At 42.9% G+C, this 25,384-nt stretch overlaps 1 protein-coding gene across 2 annotated transcripts in view; it reads left to right on the top strand.

The window, feature by feature from the left end:
• The window catches only part of LOC308590034 (uncharacterized protein), a 281,086-nt gene that overhangs the window by 12,328 nt on the left and 243,374 nt on the right, over positions 1–25,384 (top strand). The window contains exon 3 of one of the 2 annotated variants that reach the window (XR_014009596.1): positions 23,762–23,866. Coding sequence is in view for 1 of the 2 variants with exons in the window: in XM_081199723.1 (XP_081055849.1) it covers positions 23,840–23,866 (27 nt within the window). In the remaining variant the exon portion in view is untranslated. Of the gene's footprint in view, positions 1–23,761; positions 23,867–25,384 lie in introns of those variants that run through there. The other variant, XM_081199723.1, reaches the window with a different exon arrangement.

The raw sequence follows: 25,384 nt of genomic DNA, 5'->3' as shown, positions 1-25,384 counted from the left end.
TCCTTACATTCTTGGCCTTAAACATCAACAAGCTTTTGAGCATAGCTCAGGAACTCTAAACTAGGAAAGTTGCTTCCCACAAATTCGAACTTTTGATTTAACAGCGTTTTGCATGTTACTGTGGACACTGTAGATATATTGTGGGTAGAGAACTGATTCCGCAATGCATTGTTTTGTTATGATTCTCTTTTAAAATTATTTACTGAAAGTAAGCTTAGAAGCATTTCCATGTTCAAAGAACACAAAAAGGAAGCCGTCAAAAAATCTGCTTTAGTGGTTCACCCTGTAAGCAGAACATAATTCATCCTCTAAAAACCCATGATCTAATTATTTAGTAAAATAATACCCAAGCGAAACCATTGTTCATTTTCTACACATGGTCAGTATGGCAAACAAGTTGGTTTAATTTGCTTTATAATTATAAGTCTGTTATAGGAGGGCACAGCAGGGAATGGAGGCTGAAAAGAACTCTTACATTTGTGGTTTTATTAAGCCTGGTTTTCTCCAGGGAACTCTTAGCCTGTCGGATTAAAATTGCAGAGACCTTTTACTGTAGCAGTTCTGACAGTTATCCCCTTAGTAAAGTTTGCTGTTGTGATAATTACATTTTACCATCCACTCTGGTTTACTAAATGAATAGCTTCTCTATTACTTTTAACCTTGACCAGTTTTTCGTGTGCTAATTATTTGTGGCAATAATGAAAGTTTCACAAATGCAATTGGGCTGAGGTTTCTCCTCTCTTAATAGTGAGGTGTTTTCCTTCCCCTTTAATCATTTATTTGGGTGAATGAGTTTCAAATGTAGCTTTTGTAATATATATATATATATATATATATATATATATATATATATATAATACATTTTTTGAAGACTTAGCTACAGCCATGTATTTAGGCACTGGGTGTTTTTTAAGGCACTTAAAAGAAGTAATAGCTCCTGACTTTAAAATCTGGTAATGAACAGTCTAAGATGTCAAGATCCTTAATGTCCATGCACTAACCTGTGGCAAGTTATTTATGGGAGATGATCAGTTTGTACATGATGTTCCCTTGGGTTTTCTAGTTGGTCCTAATGAAATTATACATGACTGCTAACATACAATAGATTGATTGCATTTGACACATTAAACTATTCAACAGAGGCCTTGAGAATTACAAATTCATCAGGCTTCTGAGAAGCAACTGGAACAAGAAGTAGCCATCAACTCATTATTTTTACACGTATTAACAAACCTGGAACAAGCCCAGGAAAAGTAGATTTTGTACAAAAAGGTGATTGTGATCTCATGGGAAACTTAAGCTTCGCTTTGTTGCCATTAAGAGAACCAGGAGCAGAACAGCACAGGGTATAATTAGGGTGACTAGATGTGGTTTACCCCAAAAGAAGAAATGCATTGCGGCGGGCAGGAGGAGGGAGGCAGAGCACAAACATCTTAATTTGCATTCTAATTTATATGTATAAATGTATATTTTGTAATAAAATAGAAATATAATATAACACGCCATAGTGGAGAAGAGTGTGACCAGATGGCCTGTTTGCCTGCTCAGTTGGCTATGCATATGCTAACTCTGGCCTGCTGTGACAAATTTGCCAGGCACATTGGGGATAAAACCACTTCCCCCTATGCCACCATTACCACAGAGCCAACTAAAATATTGTCTAATCTTGTGGGATCAGTTGCTGGCACCTGAGATTACATTTTTTGGGCATTGATCTTGGTGTATCTGCTACTGATATGGTATTACTCTGCCTTTGTGCAGGGATAAGCATATTTGTTTCAGAGTAAATTCATAAAACTCAGCGGGACTTATTTCTAAGAAAACATCTCAAGCCTTATATCATGCCCTCCAAGTGTCTCAATTTTCCAAGCGTAATCCCAAATTATGAAAGCCATCCTGGCTGTGCAGAGCATCATAATATAAAACAGCAGTCCTTGTTAGAGTTGATTATACAACAAGGGCTGATTTGGGTAGGGGTATAGACTCATCTAAAATTAACTATAAGGACCCAAGTATCTTTAGAAGGGAACAATACTAGTGGTTATTGGGTTGTTTCTTTTCCACCTTTCATCTTTGCAAATGCATGGTGCTTATAGGGTCTTGCTGCAACACACTGAGTTGGGTCTCTCATGGTTAATATGGCAAAAGGCAGAGAGAGACAGAGACAGAAAACGTAATGTGAAAGTGTTTTAATCTGCCCCTAATGGAGTTCATGGTGATTTTCTTTCTATTTGCTCTAGTTGTTTTTCCCCTCCCTAATCACCTCCAGGCGGCTAAAATTGAGTCTACTAATTGTTTCTACTTTTTAAAAGTTTAGATTCACAGCTTGACATTGAAGTTCATACTCTTAGAGTTTAGATTCACTTTTTCAATTTAGGGAACATGGCCTAATTCAGGAATGTGTGCTGCAAAGTGATTGTATGTGTTCACCAAATGCAAGTTAAGGCTAATGTTTAAGCATAGCATATCAGCTAACATGGAGCTAACGTGTTAAGCCACAGAGATTCATCAGAAGTACTTGTGAAAGGGAGAAACCATCGGTTTTAGAGCATAGTAAAATATATACTTGTCACTCCCGTTAGCTGTGTGAGGTCCATACATCTTTCTCAATGTGGCACTTCTGCTCATGAGATCTTGTATATTTCCAGTATTCAAAGCACAATATAGTCACTAGATTGTCGGGGGAGAGTTCTAGAAAAAGCAACAAGACAATTATTGAGCTTTTCCTCAGTCTCCATTTCAGCTGTTAACAGTGCATTCCTAACCCCATCTAGTGAGCAGTGAGGAATGGTGGTTGAACAACCACAGCATCTGAAGCTCTGTAATTTTTTTTAAAAAAATTAATAATAATTAAATAGCTTCACTGTCTCCAGGCTGGCACAGCTGTGGAACCTGAAGGTTTGGGCCCCTCTGAAAAGTGTGGGACTTTGGATCCAACAGACATGGCTAGAATCTATATACAGGAACAAGTGTCTAGTAGATCCAGATCCATTGATGCAGTTTCCTCACCCCAAATGTCTCAGTTTGGGGGTTTCTGCAGGCTTCCACTGTGGGAAAACAACTGGCTGCAGCAAGGGGTCTCTGCAGTGCTGGATCATCCCTGCCCCCGAAAACAGCCACCCACCCACACCCAAAGGGTTACCTCCAACATATCCTCATCCCCTTCAGAAACATAAATCAGGAGGTTAAGACTGCATTGCAATTCTATTGCCTTATACACCCCTGCACCCGCTCCCTCCTTTCTTTTTGATATTTGCAGGAGAAAAATTCATCCCACCGCCTGCCACACAAATTACCATAGAATTGTTAGCCACGGCAAGAAGGAAAATGATTGTGTTAAAAACTGTCTGTATTTTCTGCATTGTTTTAAGCAGGTATTGTCCTTGGAGCAGAGCTATTTAAGTGCCTGTCTTTTTATTTGTCTGACAGTGTTGTTAAGACGACACAGCTTATTCCAATATGTTTACTTTTGTTTGTTCATTTGCTTTTTAAAAAACAAAACAAAAATCACTCTAAACAATCTTAAAATGGTTTTGCTGAAAACCTGAGCAACCCCACCTCCCTGAATTTTTCTTAAACATGATCTGTGGCTCCAGGATTCTTTGGTTAATCTAAACATGGGTGGAATAAAGGAAGGTACAATCACTTTTAAACCTCCACAGCAGGTAGGCAGTTTAGCAGAATGAATGCAGAAACACGTCATAGCAATTTCGCAGGCTGTTCCTTCTGCTGCTGGAGTCTAGACCAAAGACAGTAGGAAGCTAAATTCTTATAGCTGGAATGCAGTAGGAAAGCTGTCCTGTGAAATATTTGTATTCTTCTAACACTCTTCAGCGAAAGATTTCTAAGACATTTATTTGACTGTTGGTTTATTTGTTTTGGCTGTATTCACCTCTTTTATATATTATTTTGTAAGACAGGGCATTTTTGTTGTTGCCAGGTATCTGATGAACTCATACTCAAACTCATCTATGACATGACAGGAAACTCACCGCTGTTCTCAGATCTGTCAGGGTACTCTGTGCCCCCAAACAAAACACAGTGTGAGAGAGTTTTGATTCCAAACTTCTCTGGTTTTGGTTTTGGATTTTTGTAACTTCAAAGCAGCTGCAAACTACACTACAGATCAACCACACAGCAAACCGAACACTCACCTTCATGAGGTATTCTTATGTCATCCTTCCAATTACAATCTCCACCTTATGTCTGCCCATAACTAGCTTACCAGAAGATGTTTGATACTCCTTCTCCTCTCATGCAAACTAAAACCACTTATTTTCATGAAAAAGACCATGGCTGCAGCAATGGTGGAGAAAACCCTACTCCAAAGCTTTCTTGACCATGTTACACATTGTTTTAGAGCTTACGTTTTGGGTGACTTCCGGAGGCGGCGCGTTCGGTAATGGCTGCCTGCTCCTTGTAAGGAGAGGGAAGCTCCGCTGAAAACGGGTCGTCCGCTACGACGAAGCGGAGACCCACTCAGGAAAACCACAGGTGGCGGAAGCCTGTGGTCTCGAGACCCGGCGGGCGCCAGAAGCAGCCCCCAAAACGTTGAAGGGACCCCGTAACGGGGCTCCGGATCGCGGAGGGGGTAGCGGCGCTGTGGGTCGTTTCGCAGTCAACGGAGCGAAGCCGCGTTGCTGTTGCCGGTCAGCGCTGACCTTTCTTCCTGAATCCTCCAAATTCGGAAAGTTACAACCCGTGAGTAATTTGGACTTTACAATTTTAAGACTTTAAAGACTTTCAAACTTGGAATTTGGCTGAAAGCGGAGTGACGATAAACAGGAAGTCCGTCTTCCGCTAACACTGAACTTGAAAGCAAAGAGCAGGAGGAGTGGAGATTAAGACAGATGCTTTAACCAATTGATCTGGCACCCTTTTGAATTACTTTTTTCTGTGTGGATAAAAGATTTTAAGTGGCTGTTTTTTTGACTTATATGGAGACAAGGATACCCTTCTTCTGCTGAACCAGTGGATTACAAATTAAATAAGAACCCCAGGTGCTGGAGCTGCCTGAGTAACTGAGCACCAGTCTGCAAACCTGGATACTTTGAATTTAGACTTTGAGACATTCTGAGCTCGAACTTGCTACTTCGAAACAACTGTTGTTTAAGCACTTTTAGAAACATTGTTTTGTTTAAAGAATTAACTCTGCCAAAACTTATCTTTGTGGAGGTTTTTGGATGTTGAATCAGTTATATTAGATATATAAATTTGAATTGGATTTGATTTCTCTCTAAAGACATTTCCAGCTCCCTCTAGAGGATTTTGGAACTACAGCAGTGACTTTTGTTTCATTTTCCTTTCTCGGCCTCCTGCTTGACTGTTGCACCTGGGCCGCTGCTTTCTCATGGGAACAACTCAGTTGACCTTGGTTTTTTGATAACTTTGGAATGAGTGGAACAAGAAAAAGGGGAAGAACCAGACAAACAACTTTAACCTTATCTGCAGCCTCACAGCGTAGATCATCTGTGCCTGCGTTGTCTTCCACTTTGCCTCCTGAGGTAGAGGCGGCCTCCCTGTCACAGGCAGGGGAGGGAGAAACAGAGGAATTACAATTGGAAGATATGGCCTCAGGAGCAAGTGGTTCTGTTTTAGAGAAAATTTTTGAAAAATTGGAGGCCTTGGATAGAAAGGTTGACTTGCAAACAGCTAAAATTGACCAAAATACAGAAAGTTTGAATAAATTAACTGGACAAGTTGCACAAAATGTTCAATCTATTGGAGAATTGAAGGAGGCTGTAGGTGAAAATCGGAAACTGGTTGAGGATACTAGCCAAAGACTGGGAGAGCTTGAAAAAGAAGTAAGACCACTCAGCAAACAAGTTGGAGAACATCAGATCTACTTTTCTATGACAGAATTGCGGAACAGGGAGGCCAACTTGAGGATACGGTCAATACCAGAAGTGGAAGAAGACAACCTAACTGAGTTCTTGACTAAAGAATTTTCCTTTTTTTTATTTTTATTTTATAAAATTTTTTATTGCGTTTCTTTCCATAGGTTAACAGATTTGTTTACATAGCAACATGCAAGAAACATTTTTTATATATGAAGAAAAATAAAAAAAAAGAAGAAAAAGTTAAGAAACTTTCACAACGTCCTTCAACAGTTCGCTTTCTTTTTGGACCTCCTCACATCCTCTCAGCATTGCATTCATTATTCTAGCCAGTTCAGCAATTTGTTATCTTGTTTCCATCTTATTATACCTTTGAATTTATTATGTTACCAATTTCGAAAATTTGTGATTTAGTTTTAACACTCTTAATAAACATAATATTTTGTTTCTAATTTGTCTCGTTTTTTTCCATCAATACTTACTTTATCATTTACTTAGATAAATTGCAGAAGCATAACGTTTCTTAATCGTGCACAGTCTTAACATTCAAACAACTTATAATATTTTTGCAAATAGTCCTTAAATTTTTTCCAGTCCTCCTCCATTGTTTCTTCGCTCAGATCTCGAATTCTGCCAGTCATTTCTGCCAACTCCATATAGTCCATCAGCTGCGTCTGCCAGTCCTCCAGTGTGGGTAAATCTGGTGTCTTCCAGAACTTTGCAATAAGAATCCTAGCTGCTGTGGTTGCATACATAAACAAGGTTCTGTCCTTCTTTGGCACCTTCCGGTCCACCATGCCCAGGAGAAAGGCCTCTGGTTTCTTAGAAAAGGTATATCTGAATACCTTTTTCAGCTCATTATGTATCATTTCCCAAAAGGCCTTTACTTTCGGGCAGGTCCACCAGAGGTGAAAGAATGTCCCTTCTGCCTCCTTGCATTTCCAACACTTATTATCAGAAAGATGATATATTTTAGCCAACTTGACTGGGGTCATGTACCACCGGTATACCATTTTCATAATGTTCTCTTTCAAGGCACTACATGCCGTGAATTTCATACCGGTGTTCCATAACCTTTCCCAGTCCTCAGACATAATGTTGTGTCCTACATCCTGTGCCCATTTTATCATAGCAGATTTAACTGTCTCATCCTGTGTGTTCCATTTAAGCAGCAAGTCATACATCCTCGAAAGTACCTTAGTCTTTGGTTCTAGTAACTCCGTCTCCAGTTTCGATTTCTCCAACTGAAAACCCGCTTTTTTATCCATTTTGAATACCTCTTGAATTTGAGCATAATGTAACCAATCTCGCACCTTACCTTTTAGTTTGTCCTGGCTTTGGAGCTTCCAATTATCTCCAACTCTTTCAATCAATTCCCAATATTTTGGCCAGTAGGCCTCCATATTGGGCCTTTTTTTAGAAATCTTGGCTTCCACAGGTGATAACCACCTCGGGGTCTTACTTTCTAATAAATCCTTGTACTTCATCCAGACGGCAAAAATTGATTTTCTGACAATATGGTTTTTAAACAGTTTGTGAACCTTCGCCTTGTCATACCACAAGTATGCATGCCAACCATACACATTATCAAACCCTTCCAGATCTAGGACATCGGTGTTTTCCAACAGAAACCAATCCTTCAACCAGCAGAAGGCTGCAGCTTCGTAGTACAACCTTAAATCCGGCAGGGCTTGACTAAAGAATTTTCCAAGTTCTGGAATTTAGAGGAAAAAGACTTTAAAATAGTATCTGCTTTCAGGCTTGGAAGGCTTAGAAGGAAAGAGAAGCCCAGAGACTGTCTGATAATACTGAGATCTAAGGAGGAAAGGGATAAGATTTTGGGCCTACACTACGGAAAGTCACTGGACATTTTGGATAAAAGAATTGAAATTTACAAGGACATTCCTAAACAATTGTTGGACCTTAGATCTGACTATTCGGAACTAGCAAGACTGCTGAGGAGTAACTCAATTATCTTCAGGTGGGAGTTCCCCCAAGGACTATTGTGAGGGTTTGATTAGCTGCTTGTGCGTGAAAACGTGCTCCCTCAGAGTTTGTGCGCCCCCACAAACCTCCGTGTGTGACGGAGCTCCTCAGACATGTCTGCTCTAGTCACTAGTAGAGTCCGACAGTGGCTGTCTGCGGAAGCGTTTCCAGCAAAGAAGTTCCTTAACGGAAACGCGTCTCCTGGACTCACGGCGTGACAGTTTCCTGCGAGGTATGGGTCTCCCTATGGGAGACTCCGATACCTCCCCACTGTCTTCGCTGGAAGCCTCCCTGAGCCCTCCCTCCTGCTCGCATTCCCTCAGAGACCCACTCCTCCCCCTGCTGGTCCCTGCTTCAGCAGTTGAGTCTCTTTCATCCTGCCTGAGTCCCTCCCCCACCTGATGCTCTGATGGCAGTTCCCTGACATCCACCTCCCCTCCAGGGCCCCCCTCACCCCCTCCCAATTCCTCCCCCCTGGGAGGTGAAGGGCTAAAACCCCGAAACGAATCTTCCTCATCTTCTGACGTCTCGAACAATTCTCTCCATCGATCGTCGTCCTGGCCAGCTGAATCCTCCTCCTCTTCAGAATCTGGGAACCCCTCCAACTCCTCTTCCTCGTCGGTGGTGGCAAAGTATTCCCTTCGGAACCTCGCTACAGGCTGAGGTTTACGTGGGAACCTCTGATGAAAAGTCTCTATTAAAACCTCGTCATTGACATCCTCTGCCCTAACCCAGGTGTTTTCCGACTCCGGTTCCCCTTCCCACATTACCAAATACTCTACTTGATCTCCCTTCCACCTGGAATCGAGGATCTCCGCTACATGGTAGCTGTGTTCCTTCTCCTCCATTGCTGGTCCCCTAGTGACCCTCCCCTCACTGTCTCCTCTATACGGTGACAGCAACGACCTGTGAAAAACTGGGTGCAGCTTCATGTGGTTCGGTAACCGGAGCCTGAAAGCCACTGGATTGACCTGCTGTATGACTTCAAACGGACCCAGCCTTTTGGGTCTTAATTTCTTACAACCTCCTTTGAATGGCAACCCTTGGGTTGACAGCCACACCTGGTCCCCCACCCTGATGCTTTCACCTTCCCTTCTGTTTTTGTCTGCTTGCCTCTTATATTCCTCCTTAGCCCTGTTTAAGTTGAGTTGGAGCTGGCGATGGATCGCTTCCATTTCTTCCACGAACTGTTCTGCAGCTGGAACGCTCCAGTTCTCCCCCTCCCCCCCCTGGGAAGGCTCTGGGATGGCACCCGTGATTAGCCAAAAAGGGGCTCATCCCCGTGGACACGTTCTCTGCATTGTTGTAGGCAAATTCTGCCAACGCCAGCTTCTCCACCCAATCATTCTCTCTGTCATTAACATAACACCTCAAATATTGTTGGAGAACCCCATTTGCTCTTTCCGCCTGCCCGTTGGTTTCAGGATGACGGGCCGTCGAGAAATTAACCTCTACATGCAGTAAGCTCATGAGCTTCCTCCAGAACCTGGAAGTAAATTGTTTCCCTCGGTCTGAAACCACCCTCAAGGGGGCGCCATGCAACCTAAACACATTCTCTACAAACAATTTGGCGGTTTCTTCTGCTGTAACCGCATGTGAGCAGGCTATGAAGTGGGCCATTTTAGTTAACAGGTCTACTACAACCATGATGGCTGTTTTCCCTCTAGACCTTGGCAGATCAGTCATGAAATCTATTGCCACTGCTTCCCACGGTCTCTCAGGTGTGGGCAGTGGTTCTAATAAACCAGCCGGCGCCTGCCTCTCCCCCTTGGCTCTTTGGCATTGTTCACACCCTCTCACATACTCCCGCACATCTTCCCTGACCTTGGGCCACCAAAATTCCCTGGTAACCAGCCACATGGTTTTGTGTTGCCCAAAGTGCCCTGCTGTGGGGCTATCGTGCAGCTGCTTGAGTACTTTCTCCCTCAATTCCCCTTCAGGTATATATAACGCTCCCTTATAATACAATGCCCCATTTCTCTCCTCAAAACCACCGGGTTTGTCTTCCTCCCCTCTGAGATCCCTGAGTTTCCCCTGGGCGTATGCATCCTGCACCGTACCCTCTACCAATTCCCTTTGCCCCACCAAAGTCGCCCCACACACCCAGCGGTCCTCTGGAATGATATGGGTTTCTTCGGGTGCTCCCTCCCCCTCCAAATATTCAGGCTTGCGTGAGAGAGCGTCCGCCCTAACATTCTCTGGGCCTGGCACATAACAAATCTCAAAGTTAAATTTGGAGAACTCTTGGGCCCATCTCAACTGCCTTTGGTTGAGCACTCGCGCCGTTCTCCAGTACTCTAGATTTTTATGGTCCGTGCACACTTGCACTTTATGTTGTGCACCAACTAGCAGATGCCTCCATCTCCGGAACGCCTCATGAATAGCAAGCAGTTCTCGGTCGTACACCGTGTAGTTCCTCTCGGATTTGTTCAGCTTCCGCGAGAAGAAGGCACACGGACGCCACTCCGACTCCTCCTTCCCCGGCTGCAGAAGAAGCACCGCCCCTATGGCTCTGTCAGATGCGTCTGTTTCAACCCTTAGCTTCTTTCGTAAATCCACATGCAGAAGTTGTTCTTCAGAGGCGAAGGCCCTTTTCAGTTCCTCAAACGCTCGCCCCGCCTCCGCCGTCCATACAAACTTCTTCTTACTGCTGAGACAGTCAGTGATGGGCGCCGTCAGATGGGCGAAGTTGCGGATGAACTTACGATAAAAGTTTCCAAACCCTAGGAACCTCTGCACATCCTTCTTGGTTTTGGGTGTTTTCCATTCCAGCACTGCCTGTACCTTGCCGGGATCCATGGCCAATCCCTTGTCTGACAGGCGGTACCCCAGGAATTCCACCTCCTTGGTATGGAACCGACACTTCTCCAGTTTGACCCACAGCCTGTTGGCTTGCAGTCTGCTCAACACTTCTCTGACGTCTCTCACATGTTGCTCCTCATTCTCAGAATACACCAACACATCATCTAGAAAGGCAACACAATTCTTGTAGAGCAAAGGACCCAGCACGTGGTTCATAAAAGATTGAAAACACGCGGAGCCTGCTTGTAATCCAAATGGCATAACGAGGTATTCAAACGCCCCCAAAGGGGTAAACATGGTGGTTTTCCATTCATCCCCTTTCCTTATGCGTATCAGGTTGTACGCCCCCCTTAGATCCAGCTTTGTGAAAATCTTTCCCTTCCTCACCATGGTCAAAATATCATCAATTCTGGGCATAGGGAACGCCACCGGTTCAGTCACTGCATTCAGCCGCCTAAAATCACATACAAGTCTCGGCTTGTCTGCATTTTTTTTGTCCACAAAGAACACTGGGCTCCCCCCTGCTGCTTTGGACTCTCTGATGAAGCCTCTCTTCAGGTTCTTGTCAATGAACCCTCGCAACTCCTGCATTTCCCTGTCTGACATGGCATACAACTTGCCCACGGGAAGCTGTGCTCCAGGGAGTAAATTGATCTGACAATCAAAGGGTCTATGAGGTGGTAGTTGGTCAGCTTCCTTCTCGCTGAACACGTCGCTGAGATCTGCATACTGTGGTGGTACCTTCACCTTCCCCATTACTTCAGTCCCTGCTAGGGTGGCTTGGGCCCCTACTGAACCCTTCTCCCCTTTGCAGTGTTCTAGGCAATGTGCTGAACCAAAGGACACCACTCTTTGATGCCAGCCAACCAGCGGATCATGTAGAGCTAGCCAGCTCATTCCCAAAATAATGGGAGCGCCTCCCAGGGTGGCCACATTAAACGCTATCAGTTCTGTGTGCCTTGCCACCCTCATTATCATTGGGACAGTCTGCAAGCGGACTCCTCCTCCCAACAACTCCCTGCCATCAATCGTGGTCACCTGCAGGGGGTTGCTTAAAGGGATGGTCTGTATCTGGTGTTCAGCAGCAAACTCCTTGCTCATAAAATTGCAGGAGCTGCCTGAGTCCAATAGCGCCTTTATTTTTAGGGGGTGCCCATTCTGCAGCTCTAGCGACACTTCAATCACCAGAGCAGGTCGAGGAGCTTCTGGCACGGGCACTTTCACTGCTCTTTGGCCTGGCTGCAGTGCCCCAATTGTGGCAACCAGGCGTTGGCTTTTACCTGCTCCGCTCCCCCTTCTTCTCCCCCCTCAACAGCTCCCACCATCCCTTGCCATTCCTTCCTCTGGGGGCAGACTCTGGCAAAGTGGCCTGGCTGTTGGCAGAGATAGCATTTCCGGGGGCCCTTTCCCTCCTTCTTAGCTCCCTCGCTGGTTTTTGAAAATGCGCGCGCGCGCGCTGTTCCGATTTCCATCGGCTCTGCCGGCGGGAAAGCTGGCTCAGGAATGTCTGGAATGCGGAACTCCTTCCAACGTTCCCCTCTCCCTTCCCGCCTCTCCAAGGCTCTTGCCTCCTGCCGCGCTCCTATGGTCAGCGCAGATTTGGTCAGCTGATCCATAGACTCCGCCCTGGGGCTCCGTGCCAGCTCGTCTTTCACCCCCGAAGAAAGACCTTCTTCAAATAGCATTTGAACGGGTGCCGCCGATAAATCCCAACTCAGTCTGTGAATCAGCATGGTAAACTCAGTCCAATATTCACGGACAGATCGACTCCCCTGCTTACAAGCCATTAGCTGTCTGCGCACCACCCCTTCCTCCATATCGCTGGAAAACATGATATCCATTGCACGAAAGAACTTCATTGTGTCCTTTAGTATGTCATTGTGCGTTGCCATTAGGGGTCGCACCCAGTCTCTAGCCCCTTTCTCAAGATGCCCAATTACAAAAGCAACTCGCGATTCCTCATCAGGGAACTCATCGAACTGCACATTAAGGGCATATTGCATCTCTGTCCTAAAAGCATGGTAGTCCTTGGGGTCCCCCCCAAATTTCTGCACCAATCCTGGTACCTTTCTGGGGAATTGAGTGGCTCTCCCCTTCTTGTCTGCATCCTGAGCCCTTCTCTCCTCCAGCCTCGCCGTCTGCAGGGCCAGTTGAACCTCCAACGCTCGGTATCTATCTTCCAAGCTTGGACCAGCTCCAGCCCCTGCTCCTCCGGTTCCGGTTGGTTCGCTCATGATGCCTTCTCTTGCACAGGCAGCGTACAAAGACTGTCGGACTGCTGTGAGGGTTTGATTAGCTGCTTGTGCGTGAAAACGTGCTCCCTCAGAGTTTGTGCGCCCCCACAAACCTCCGTGTGTGACGGAGCTCCTCAGACATGTCTGCTCTAGTCACTAGTAGAGTCCGACAGTGGCTGTCTGCGGAAGCGTTTCCAGCAAAGAAGTTCCTTAACGGAAACGCGTCTCCTGGACTCACGGCGTGACAGTTTCCTGCGAGGTATGGGTCTCCCTATGGGAGACTCCGATACCTCCCCACTGTCTTCGCTGGAAGCCTCCCTGAGCCCTCCCTCCTGCTCGCATTCCCTCAGAGACCCACTCCTCCCCCTGCTGGTCCCTGCTTCAGCAGTTGAGTCTCTTTCATCCTGCCTGAGTCCCTCCCCCACCTGATGCTCTGATGGCAGTTCCCTGACAACTATCTTTTACATTCAGAGGGAGAAAGAATAAAATTAGAACACTGGAGGATAGAGACAAGTTTTTGGCGGCACACGGAGAAGATCTTCACAAAGGACTTGGAGTACTCCCAGGGCCCGAATCTCCGGGGGAGCCGGCACCCTCGGACCCTCAAGAACCGGAGAACAAGGTACCACCCCAGCAAGAATAACCAGACTTATTCAGGATGTCTCTGCAACTTTTGAGTTGGAACATAAATGGCTGTAACAGTCCGGAAAAAAGGAGAAAAATTTTTCATATATTAAAAAAGGAACAATTGGACATTATCTGCTTACAAGAAACACATGTGATTAGGCTCCATAGAAAAGTGTTAATAAATAAAAGACTTGGTCAGGAATTTATATCGTCGGACAAAGTAAAAAAGAGAGGTGTGGTGATTTACGCAAAAGAGAGCCTTTCACCTAAATTTCTGTTTAAAGACGAACATGGAAGAATTTTGGCAATAGAAATACAATATCAAGGAGAAAAAATTTTGATATTAGGAATTTATGCTCCAAATGAAGGGAAATCGGAATTTTATAAGAAGTTGCATGAGACTATGCTGGATTATTTGGACTACAACAACATCATTATGATGGGAGATATGAATGGGGTTGTATCAACTAACATGGATAAGTCACAGAATCAAAAGGTTACTAAAGACGGAAGACTACCAAAGACCTTTTTTGAAATGACAGACAATATGGATTGGATTGATATTTGGAGAGTGAGAAACCCTTTGGGGAGGGAAGAAACATTCTTCTCTGAAGCCCAACTGACCTGGACAAGAATCGACCAAATATGGATAACTAGAGGTCTGGCACCCAAGATTAGAAAGGTGGAAATCTGCCCAAAGACATGCTCCGACCATAACGCACTGAGAATGGACATGACATTGATCCCAACCGGTTCCTTCAGATGGAAGATGAATGATGGCCTGTTTAGAGATCAAGAGATTGTAAAGAAGGCCCAAAAAACTTTAAAGGACTATTTTGAGATTAACATGAACACTACGGTGGAAAAAAGAACTATCTGGGACGCAAGTAAGGCCGTGATGAGGGGGTTCTTGATACAACAGAATACTATAAAGAAAAGGAAACAAAATGAAAGGAAGGACAAAATCCTGGAAAGAATTAAAGAGTTAGAGAAGAAGTTAAGATCTAATCCGAAGTCCCAGCCGACTCTGCGAGAAATTAAACTTCATCAAGCGCAATACTCTAAATTGATAAACCAGGAAATAGAATGGAAGATCAAAATAATGAAACAAAAAACTTTTGAATCGGCTAACAAATGTGGAAAACTGCTAGCTTGGCAGTTGAAGAGGAGACAAAAATTAAATACAATAACAAGTTTAGAGATTGAAGGAAGAAGTATTCAGAACCCTGGAGAGATCAGAAAGAGTTTCCAGAGATATTTCAAAAAATTATATACTCAAGGGCCACAAGACGAAACAGAGATGAAACGATTTTTGGAGAAAAATGGACTAACAAAGTTGTCAGAAGAAAACAGAACAATCCTGAATGGCAAAATAACACGACAAGAGATTGAGCAGGCCATCCAGAACATGAAACAGGGCAAATCGCCAGGGCCAGATGGGCTGACCTCCAAGTACTACAAGATACTGAAAGACTACCTGATACAACCATTGTTGGAGGTCAGCAACGAAATTATGGAGGGGAAGAAGGCGCCGGAATCGTGGAAGGAAGCTTTTATTACGCTGATACCAAAGTCGGAAATTGAAAAGACACAATTTAAGAACTACCGTCCCATCTCCCTTTTAAATGTGGATTACAAAATATTTGCAGATGTTTTGGCAAGTAGATTCAAGAAGGTTTTAAGCGAAGTAATTCACAAAGACCAGGCAGGCTTTCTCCCAGGCAGACATATGTCCGCTAACACAAGGAACATTATAGATATATTGGAACTTTTGCAAACAGACATAAATACTAAAGCAGTTTTAATTTTTATAGATGCGGAGAAGGCCTTTGACAACATATCCTGGAAGTTTATGAAGGGAAATTTAAAGGAAATGGGAGTGGGTTCGGGGTTCGAGAATGGGATTGATGCAATATATTCGGAACAAAAGGCCAAATTGATAGTTAACAATGTGGTTACAGAAGAGTTTAAAATTGGTACACGACAAGGCTGCCCGATTTCCCCGCTACTATTTATCTCGGTTCTGGAAGTGCTCCTGAATATGATTAGAGGGGACGGGCTGGTGGAAGGGATCCGGGTTGGAGGGAAACAATATAAACTTAAAGCGTTTGCAGATGACCTAGTTTTGACACTACAGGAGCCAGAATCTAGCACGAAAAGAGTACTACAACTGATTCAGGATTTTGGTCGACTGGCGGGATTTAAACTAAATAAACAAAAAACTAAGGTCTTGGGGAAAAACCTGACAGATACTGAGTCGGGACGGTTTCAGAGAGAGACAGAATTAACTGTGGTTAAGAAAGTGAAATACCTAGGGGTAAACATAACAGCAAAAAATTTGAGTCTATTTAAAGATAATTATGAGAAATGTTGGTTGGAAATTAAGAGAGACTTGGACAGTTGGTCAAAATTAAAACTTTCATTGTTAGGCCGAATAGCTGCCATCAAGATGAATGTATTGCCAAAAATGTTATTTTTGTTTCAGACTTTGCAGATTGTAGACAAAACGGAGTGCTTCCGGAAGTGGCAGAAAGATATTTCTAAATTTGTCTGGCAGGGCAAAAAGCCCAGAATTAAGTTCAAGATACTAACGGATGCGAAAGAAAGAGGGGGCTTTGCCCTGCCAGACTTAAAATTGTACTACGAAGCCGCAGCTTTCTGCTGGCTAAAAGACTGGCTACTTCTTGAGGACACGGATGTACTGGATCTGGAAGGTTTTAACAATGCATTTGGATGGCATGCATATTTATGGTATGATAAGGTTAAGATCAATAAGGCCTTTAAGAACCATATTGTCAGGAAAGCAGTATTCAATGTCTGGATAAGATACAAAGACTTACTGGAGAATAAAACTCCGAGGTGGCTGTCACCCATGGAGGCTAAGGCCCTAAAAAGAGCCAATATGGAGGCCAATTGGCCAAAATATTGGGAGATATTAGAAAGAGATGGAGAAAATTGGAAATTGCAGAGTCTAGAGAAAATAAAAGATAAAGTGCGAGACTGGCTACACTATGCTCAGATTAAAGAAGTATTCAAGAATGATAAAAAGTTAGGATTCCAGGTGGAGAAATCGAAGTTGGAAACAGAACTGTTAGAACCTAAGACTAAAGTACTTTCAAAAATGTATAATTTGCTGCTGAAATGGAACACACAAGACGAAATGGTTAAATCGGCAATGATAAAGTGGGCACAGGATATTGGGCACAATATTATGTTTGAAGATTGGGAAAGGTTGTGGACCACTGGGCTGAACTTCACTGCATGTAATGCTCTGAAGGAAAATGTAATGAAAATGATATACAGATGGTACATGACCCCAGTTAAATTGGCTAAGATATACCATTCGTCTGATAATAAATGTTGGAAATGTAAGGAAAATGAAGGAACATTCTTTCACCTCTGGTGGACTTGCCCTAAAGTGAAGGCCTTCTGGGAGATGATATATAATGAGCTGAAAAAGGTGTTTAAGTATACCTTTACCAAGAAACCAGAGGCCTTCCTCTTGGGCATTGTCGGCCAGAATGTGTTAAAGAAGGATAGAACATTTTTTATGTATGCAACAACGGCAGCAAGGATATTGATCGCTAAGAATTGGAAGACTCAAGAACTACCCACCCTGGAAGAATGGCAGATGCAGCTGATGGACTATATGCAGCTAGCTGAGATGACCGGCAGAATCCGAGATCTGGGAGAAGAGAGAGTTGAAGAAGACTGGAAGAAATTTAAGATTTATTTACAAAAACATTGTAATTTGGCGGAATGTTGATAGGGATGCCAGAATAGAAATAATTGTCTATCACTAAACTAGATTTAAGTTTAACCATATTTTAATGACTGAACCTAAAGATTTACCTACAAAATGATAATTTGCTTGGAAATAACTTTACAACGATGCAAGTGTGTGGGGGAGGTGTGGGGGAGTCCAAAGTTATGATGAAAAGATGTTAAATAATTAATGTTGTTTTACTGAATATGCCTTTTTGTATTGAAAAACCTTAATAAATATATATTAAAAAAAAAAAATAGAGCTTACGTTTTGACCACATGCAAATTGCGGTTTTCCAGGCTTCTAAGATATGTACTTGGAGAAACTCCCCACGCAAGTCTTCCAACTTGAGACCCACTTTATGGGGGGAGATGAGAACAGTGATTGGATGGAATGAATAGGCTATTCCCCAAACCTCCCTTGCATGTTTACTTCACACTTGATGTGAATTCCTGAAGAGGGCTATTGCCACCTTTGGGAACAACCCATAAGAGAATGTGAAATAGCATAGTTTATCTCTTTATTGCTTGTTGTGGTCTAGTGATTCAGCTGCTATTTGTTGTTTTAAATTATTTTCCTGTTTTGTTTTATTCTTTTAATGCTTCTGGTATATAGATGTTCTTAATATATTCTTTTCTGACCTAGTTTCACCAGATGTAATATATTCTGTGATCTGATGTTTTATAGCCATCTTTTTATTAGCTGTCTTTGTTAGCTTGTTGATAGAAAGCTGGCATCAAAATGCATGTTATTAGCAGCACCAGTAGTAGTGGTAGTACTGAAACTTGTCATGGTTAATCATCTATACACACACACACACACACACACACACATGACTTCTGATGCTGATTTGAGGCTAAAGTATTTAAATTAACTATGAATAAAAGTAAGAGGTACTGGATAAATACAATATTGGATTGCACAATATATACTCCTTTTTTGAGAGACATAGCCAATACCAGATTGTTACAGGTTTAGATGGAAGGAAGGAAGTCTGTGCCAGCAAAATACACCTGTTTCACAACTATCTAGAAGAAATGACTGAGTAACCAAATGCTGTCTTTTCTCAGAGCCATATTACATAATATTATTCACTAACATATCTGAGAAATCCTATTTATGAAATAATGATACACTTACTAGTAATGAATAGTTTGTGCAGACGGCCTCTGCATGCAAGTTAAGTAGTTTTCTGCATAGCAGTTCAGACTTTCATTTTTAGCTCTTGTGAAGGACATTTCCAAATGTGTTTAGTGAGTTGTTGAACACAGATGGATTCTCCTGTAGAGACAGTCACCAGAGGAAGTGATTTAAAATGGTCTTCATCTGATAACCATTTCATCCTCTTGTCCAGGATTGGGAAACCTCCAGCTCATGGGCCAAATTATCCCCACCAGGCTGGCCAATTTGTCCTGTGTGATTATTTTTGGCAAGCCACTCCTATATGTCACTCACCTAAAATCATGACAGCAGGTGTAGGACAGAGCTGCCAAGAAATAAGTCACAACTGCTAAGGGACAATCAAGAGTGCAAGAGTACCTTTCCAATTGCCCCTTAGCAATAGGACTTGGTTTATGAAGTTTAAATTTGGTGCCAAATGCAAGTCAACTGCTTTGAGCAGGATCAGATCCATGCAGGAACTCTGATTGGAAGCTCTCAATTCTTGCTGAAAGCAGCAGGACTTGCCTTTGGTGCTGAATTTAAACAGGGCTGAATGCAAACCCCACTTCCAAGGAACAATCAGGATCAACAGCTGAGAGTAGGTTCCTGATTTTTCTATGTTTTAATTAAGCTCCAAATGGGGCTGAACTGGGGTTCAAATCTGATCAGGTGAATTGCCGATCAAGTAGACCCACCCATCTATCAAAAGTGGCCTCCATAGAGGGTAGTTGCTTTTCTATCTGGCCTGCCAGGCATAAAATGCTTCCCCAGCTCTGCTCTATTCCTAGGAGAAATGGATTATTTTTAAGGATGACATGAGATTTCATCTGAGTCTAGCTCAGATTTGAACCTCAGGAATTTAGAAGTGCCAGCTCCCAACTGGACACTACCTTTCAACCCTACTTTGCTTTCCATTAATCAGGAGTCATCCATTTAAAATATTTTACTGCTCTTATGTTGAAAATGAGGATAACATTAAGAATTTTTCAAACACTTTGCATTTTACCTATATATTCTATGAGAATTCTTTTTTATTGAAATAAGCTGTGCATTTCTTGATTTAATTACTAAAACTTACTTTCAGTTTGTACTCATTTTCTAAAGAGATCTTAAAAAGCAGCTCCTTCAAGAAGCCAGGCTTAAGGGAGTAGGAAAACCCTACTATCTAAAAATGCATTCTGCTGTGCTTCACCTGCTGTTTAAATTTCATAGAACACTGTACTCTGATATTAACCTTGAGCCTCAAACTGCAGTTGGTCTTCCTAAGGGTAGACACTTTCCTATTATGTCCTGAATCCATCTCACACAGTTCCTCAAAATGGGCTTCTGCTGTAGATTATTCATGTAGAAATTTATCCAGAAAAATACAAGAAGGTGGTTTCATTTCCTCTTCCATAGCTGATTCCTTATCAGGAATATAACCTCTAGGTTGGCTTACTCTAAGGCATTTTATGTGGGGCTGCCCTTGAAAATGGTCAACTAATACAAACTCCAGCTGCCAGGATTTTGGCTGGTTTACCTGTATAAAGCCATTTTACATTGCTTCTAAAGAAATTGCAGTGGCTTCCTGTTCACAACTGAACCAGTTCAAGGTGCTTGCCTTTAAAGCCCTAAGCTGTAGGTGTGTCTTCTCCTATACCAGCCCATGGGCGTAACCAGGATTTTTTTTGGGGGGGCAAGCTTTTGTTAGGGGACAGAACCTCATAGTTGTATTGATTTTTATTGAATTAGGGGGGCAACTGCCCCCCGCTCCCCTGGCTATGCTCATGTACCAACCTGCCCTTAAATCAAGGTTGTCAGTAGATGGTGTTCTCTGTGTCTCACTTTTAAGAGAAATACCATATTTTTCGCCCCATAGGGCGCACCCGCCCATAGGGCGCACCTAGTTTTTTTTGGGGGGAATAAAGAAAAAAAAATTATTTCCCCCCCAGATGGGGGCTGGGGCAGGGGAAGCCCGAGCTTCCCCTGACCCCAGCCCCCAGAACAGGCTGCTGTCCGCAAGCCATGGGAGAGCTGCGTGAAGTGTGCACCGACCCCTCTCACTCTCCAGGCTTCAGCGAAAAGCTGCATTCACCCCATAGGACGCACACACATTTCCCCTTCATTTTTGGAGGGGGGAAAGTGTGTCCTATAGGGCGAAAAATATGGTACATTATGTATGTATATAAATGAGGCTCTGAATGAAAGCTAAAAATAACAACGATAATGTAGATAATCATAAAAATAACTCAACTAATAGGCAATGAGAAAATAAATTTATCAAGAAAAGGAGTTTATCTCTTATTGGAATAATAAAGTGTAAAATTTGGCAAATCCATCTTTTTTTGTTGGGGGAAGCTTAATGTTATAAAATTATCAATGTTTCATTTGAATAGTAAAGTCATATTTTTCACTGATGTAATTATTTAAATATTAATATTCTACTTATCATTCTATTTTAGAAATATTGTTGTACTAAATTTTTTTTCTTTATATTATCTGTATGTAATCTTTAGACACACACATGTTTGCAGGATCACCTTAAAGCACTGAGGATTAGTTCTGACCTCACATTTTGAATCCACCGGATAGCTTTTGCTCTATGAGAATCAATCAGGCAATTTACTCGATAAAACTACTGTAGCAGTATTAACTCATGAGCTAATATTTGAAGTTGCATGGATATCTTATTTTGACATAGTATTTTCACATTACATATACCCTATGGAAGCAAAATGTTACATCAGAGCTTGTTGTTAGTTTGATTTCACTGAGGTAAAAAGGTCTTTATATTATATAGGTTATACATTATTTATATATATATATATATATATATATATATATATATATATATATATACTCTTAGCACTAGCAACTTTCATTTCACTGACTATACAGTAAAAAATAATAATAATTTTTATACCAGTCAAGCCTCCAGCATATGTCAGCAGTGGATCAAATATTAAAAGCAAATTTTAATAAGTGAGAATCAAAGAAGGATTTAAAAAGCTCAGGGGATTTAGAGATGAGAGTTCAGTTCAGGGAATTCCACAGCTCAGGGGCATAACAGGTGAATGCTCTGTTGCCCATGGATGAGAGACCTGACAAGGGGGTTGATGAATTTGAGATTTATTATTAGAAAGTAAGAACTGAGGGCATCTATAAATGGAGACCAATTCTGATAGGTGTGAAAGGGAAGTTTCAGATAGGTAATGAAAAACTCAGAGCAAAATTTAAAAGTCAATGCGCTGACTGATAGGAAGCCAGTGTAAATCTGCCATGGCCAGAGTAATGTGATTAAATTTATTGCCATGAGTAAAGGCATGGGCTGCACCATGCTGAACAATGGGGTCATTTATGAATATTACTCTATAAAGTGCCTGCCGATCAGTGTAATCTGGAAGCAATAAAGATATGCATTAGGGGAGGGCAAGTAACATAAATAGTAGCAACGTTGCCTCCTTAACATCGGGGAAATCTGAAAACATGTCACCTGAAGTGACTGCTTTTGGGGGAAAAAGCTTTTAAGAAGTTAACAGTAAATGAATTTGGAAAGCAAAGCAGAATGCCGAGTTGAAAGTTTCCAAGCGTTTGTCAGATCTACACAGCTGCCACCAGATGGGAGAACAGAGGGGAGAGCAAATGGGTGGGAAGCAGATGAAAAAGGGGAGGGAGGATTTGGGGATTTCAGTTCAGCATCGAGGGCTCTTGTGTATCCGTTACAGATGATGCCTTATAGCTGTTTGCTGGGTCAGGTCTCTCCCCACCTCCTTTGCCATGTCTTTTTTTTTTTCCTTCCACAGTCTCTTTAAAAGTTTGACAGCTCATAGATGGCAAAAAAAGATCAATTCCCAGTATGTCAAGATCCTAAGCTAAGTATGTGCTTACAGGACAAAAACTGAGCACAGCTGGGAACTGATCTGCATTTTTCTATCTCTGTGTGAGGAAAATATTAATGCAGGGCAAGAGTGACTTGGTCCTCATCCTCACAATGATTCGTCTTAAACTTGTTATTGCGTAAACCACTTAGACATTTTTATTATACTGTTATGAGTTTGTGGGTGCCAGACCTTTTAACCCAGGGGTCAGCCAACTTTTTCAGCAGGGGGCTGGTCCACTGTCCCTCGGACCTTGTGGGGGGCCGGACTATATTTTTTTTTTGGGGGGGGGGGAATCAGTGAATTCCTATGCCCCACAGATGCATTTTAAATTAAAGGACACATTCTATGCATGTAAAAACACACTGATTCCTGGACCGTCCGTGGGCCAGATTTAGAAGGCGATTGGGCTGGATCCGGCCCCCAGGCCTTAGTTTACCTACCCATGTTTTAACCTTTAAATCAAGCGTTATAAGAAGCTAGCCTGGCTTATATTTTGATGAGGTAATCGCCTGGGGCAATGACCCATTAAGAGAACAAAATGAAAGGGGATGGACTATTGAGAGAACCAAGGAAAGAGGCCCTGTGCTGGGTTTGGTCCCTACTCTATCTCTCAAATAGTTAGCAAGACAAAGCAGGAGTTTGAGGAGAGAGTTTTGCTGTTGTGTGAGCTGAAAGCGGGTGCAAAAAGCTGCAGGCTGGAAGGGCAGAAAGAAAAGCCAAGGCTGATTTCTGCTTGAATCCAAGGCAGTGGCTATGGGAGAAATGATACCCTCTTTGGGTGTTAAGGCTGTGAACCCCTCCATCACAGCCTCAGGTTGCATAAATGTGTAAATAAACCATATATCCTAAAGACACCACAGTCTCATTTTCAAAAGGAACTCCGGGTAAGTGCCTGGAACCCTTGGAACCATATGGGTGGTGTGCAACAATATGAAATTGTACACACTTTTTATAAATACATACAAACAGGCCTAGGAATGTCTGTAAAATACAGCTGAAGTGGTTAATACATCTCTGAAAACACAAGAGGCCACTCTGAAATTAATTCTGAGATAGCACAGGAGATATGGCAAAGAATGTTTCACCATAGTGTTGGAGGTGCTGTGGAGAAAGGGATTTTTGCTTCATATGTGGCGGAGCTGCTGTTTTGCGTAAATGTTCTGGGAGGAGGTGTTCTCAGAGTTAACTTGCATTCCCAATTAGCCATTCCACCTGGGCCCAGCTGATAGCAGTCTTTTCAACTGGGAGTAATCAAGGGTTCAAACAAAAGGATTTGGTTGCAGTATTATTGCCCATGGCTCACTTAGAATTAACTAGTCATTGGGAAAGTAACTTAGCTTCCATAAAACTTCATGATAAACAAAGATGGCAGTGATGAAGGATATTTATTAATATCCATCACTGTGTAGCCTTTAAGAAACAACAGCCCAGCGCACAGAGAAGTTCAGAAGGTAACACGGATGTCTGTGCTGCGCTCTTACGAACCAGAAGAGGGAAACCAAAAGAGCTGGCACCAGGAACATTAAAGAAAATAATGACAGAAGTTCTGTGGCCTTGATGTGACCCATGGGCTGCCTGTTGAAAACCATAAAGGTAAGACATTTCAATGAAGAAAACAAAATTTCATGTTACAGTTCTGTATGAGTACAGATGGTAGCTTGTAGAATGCATTCTGAATTTTCCTTGACTCATTGAATGATTTTTATGACATGTGGCCTTTTTCCAATGACAAAATGTGACCCCAAGATGCAATTTGCCTGATTAGGGACACCAAAACCTTGCATCAATGGAAAGTGACTGATCATTGTTTTATATTCTATAATGTTAGGCATTCCCCTGGAATTTTATCTGGTTTCCTGCATGCTTTGTTGTTTCTTTTATTCCCTGGACACATAGTATTTTGTTGCATCACTTGACTTCCTCTTGTCAAGAACCAGAATATTGTTTGCTGAATAATCCCTCTGCTAGTATGTTGACTTCCATGTCTCTAACTTAATGATAGTACTTGATGAGTGGATGATTTGCCCAGTGGTGTTCATTGTTCATGCAAGTGTGAGAACTACACTCATGTAGGCCTTGTGATCTGAGTCACTAAGGAGTCTGTGAAGAATTGTGCTTTAAGACCATATACCGTATTTTTCGCCCTATAGGACGCACTTTTCCCCCTCCAAAAATGAAGGGGAAATGTGTGTGCGTCCTATGGGGCGAATGCAGGCTTTCGCTGAAGCTTGGAGAGTGAGAGGGGTCAGTGCGCAATGACCCCTCTCGCTCTCCAGGCTTCAGGAAGCTATCAGCAAGCCTGGGGAGCCCGCGGGAGTTCCCGCAAGGCTCCCTAGGCTGTGGATAGCAGCTTGCTGCCCGGAGCGCGGGGCGTGCTGAAGCAGAGTGCCCCGCGCTTCGGGCAGACATCGGGCAGCCCCACAAGCTCGGGGGACAGCGGGGAGGCGCAGTGCCGCCATCCCACTGTTCCTCGACCTGGTTTGGAGGCTGGCGCTGGGGAGAAGCGCGCTTCTCCCCAGAGCCAGCCCCACAAGCTCGGGGGACAGTGGGGAGGCAGAGCGCCGCCATCCTGCTGTTCCCCGACCTGGTTTGGATTCCCCGACCTGGTTTCCCCCCCCAAAAAAACTAGGTGCATCCTATGGGCCGGTGCGTCCTATGGTGCAAAAAATATGGTATTTTCTACCTCCAACCAGCTGTTTGGGCTGTTTTCTTTTTCGCTTACAAGGGTTGAGATATGGAAGGGTACTGAATATGTGGAGAACATTTCTAACTGTGGTATTTATCATCCATCCCTACACTTTAATGTATTTATGCCATTATGAGAAGACATATATTCAGTGGATTTGTGTGTATCATTCTATGAATAGCTTGTTAGTTTGACTTCAGTACTTTTATACAAACAAAGATCCTACAACATCAAGTGGACATGTCCAGGGCTCAGCCAGAACTCTCTGGAACTCAGTTCCGGCACCTCTCAGGTGGGCGCCATTTGCATTCTAAGAGAATGAGGGAGGTGTTCATTGTGAGTTCTGGCACCTCTTTTTATTAAAAACAAAACAAAAATAAGACATGCCTATTTTTGTATTAAATCAGAACTTCTTATTCCAGTGA

Source organism: Podarcis bocagei, assembly GCF_964188305.1.
Source record: "Podarcis bocagei genome assembly, chromosome: 6".
In the NCBI taxonomy this organism is placed as follows: Eukaryota; Metazoa; Chordata; class Lepidosauria; order Squamata; family Lacertidae; genus Podarcis; species Podarcis bocagei.
The sequence above is the reverse complement of the archived record's forward strand: the minus strand, read 5'-3'. Positions and strand labels throughout refer to the sequence as shown.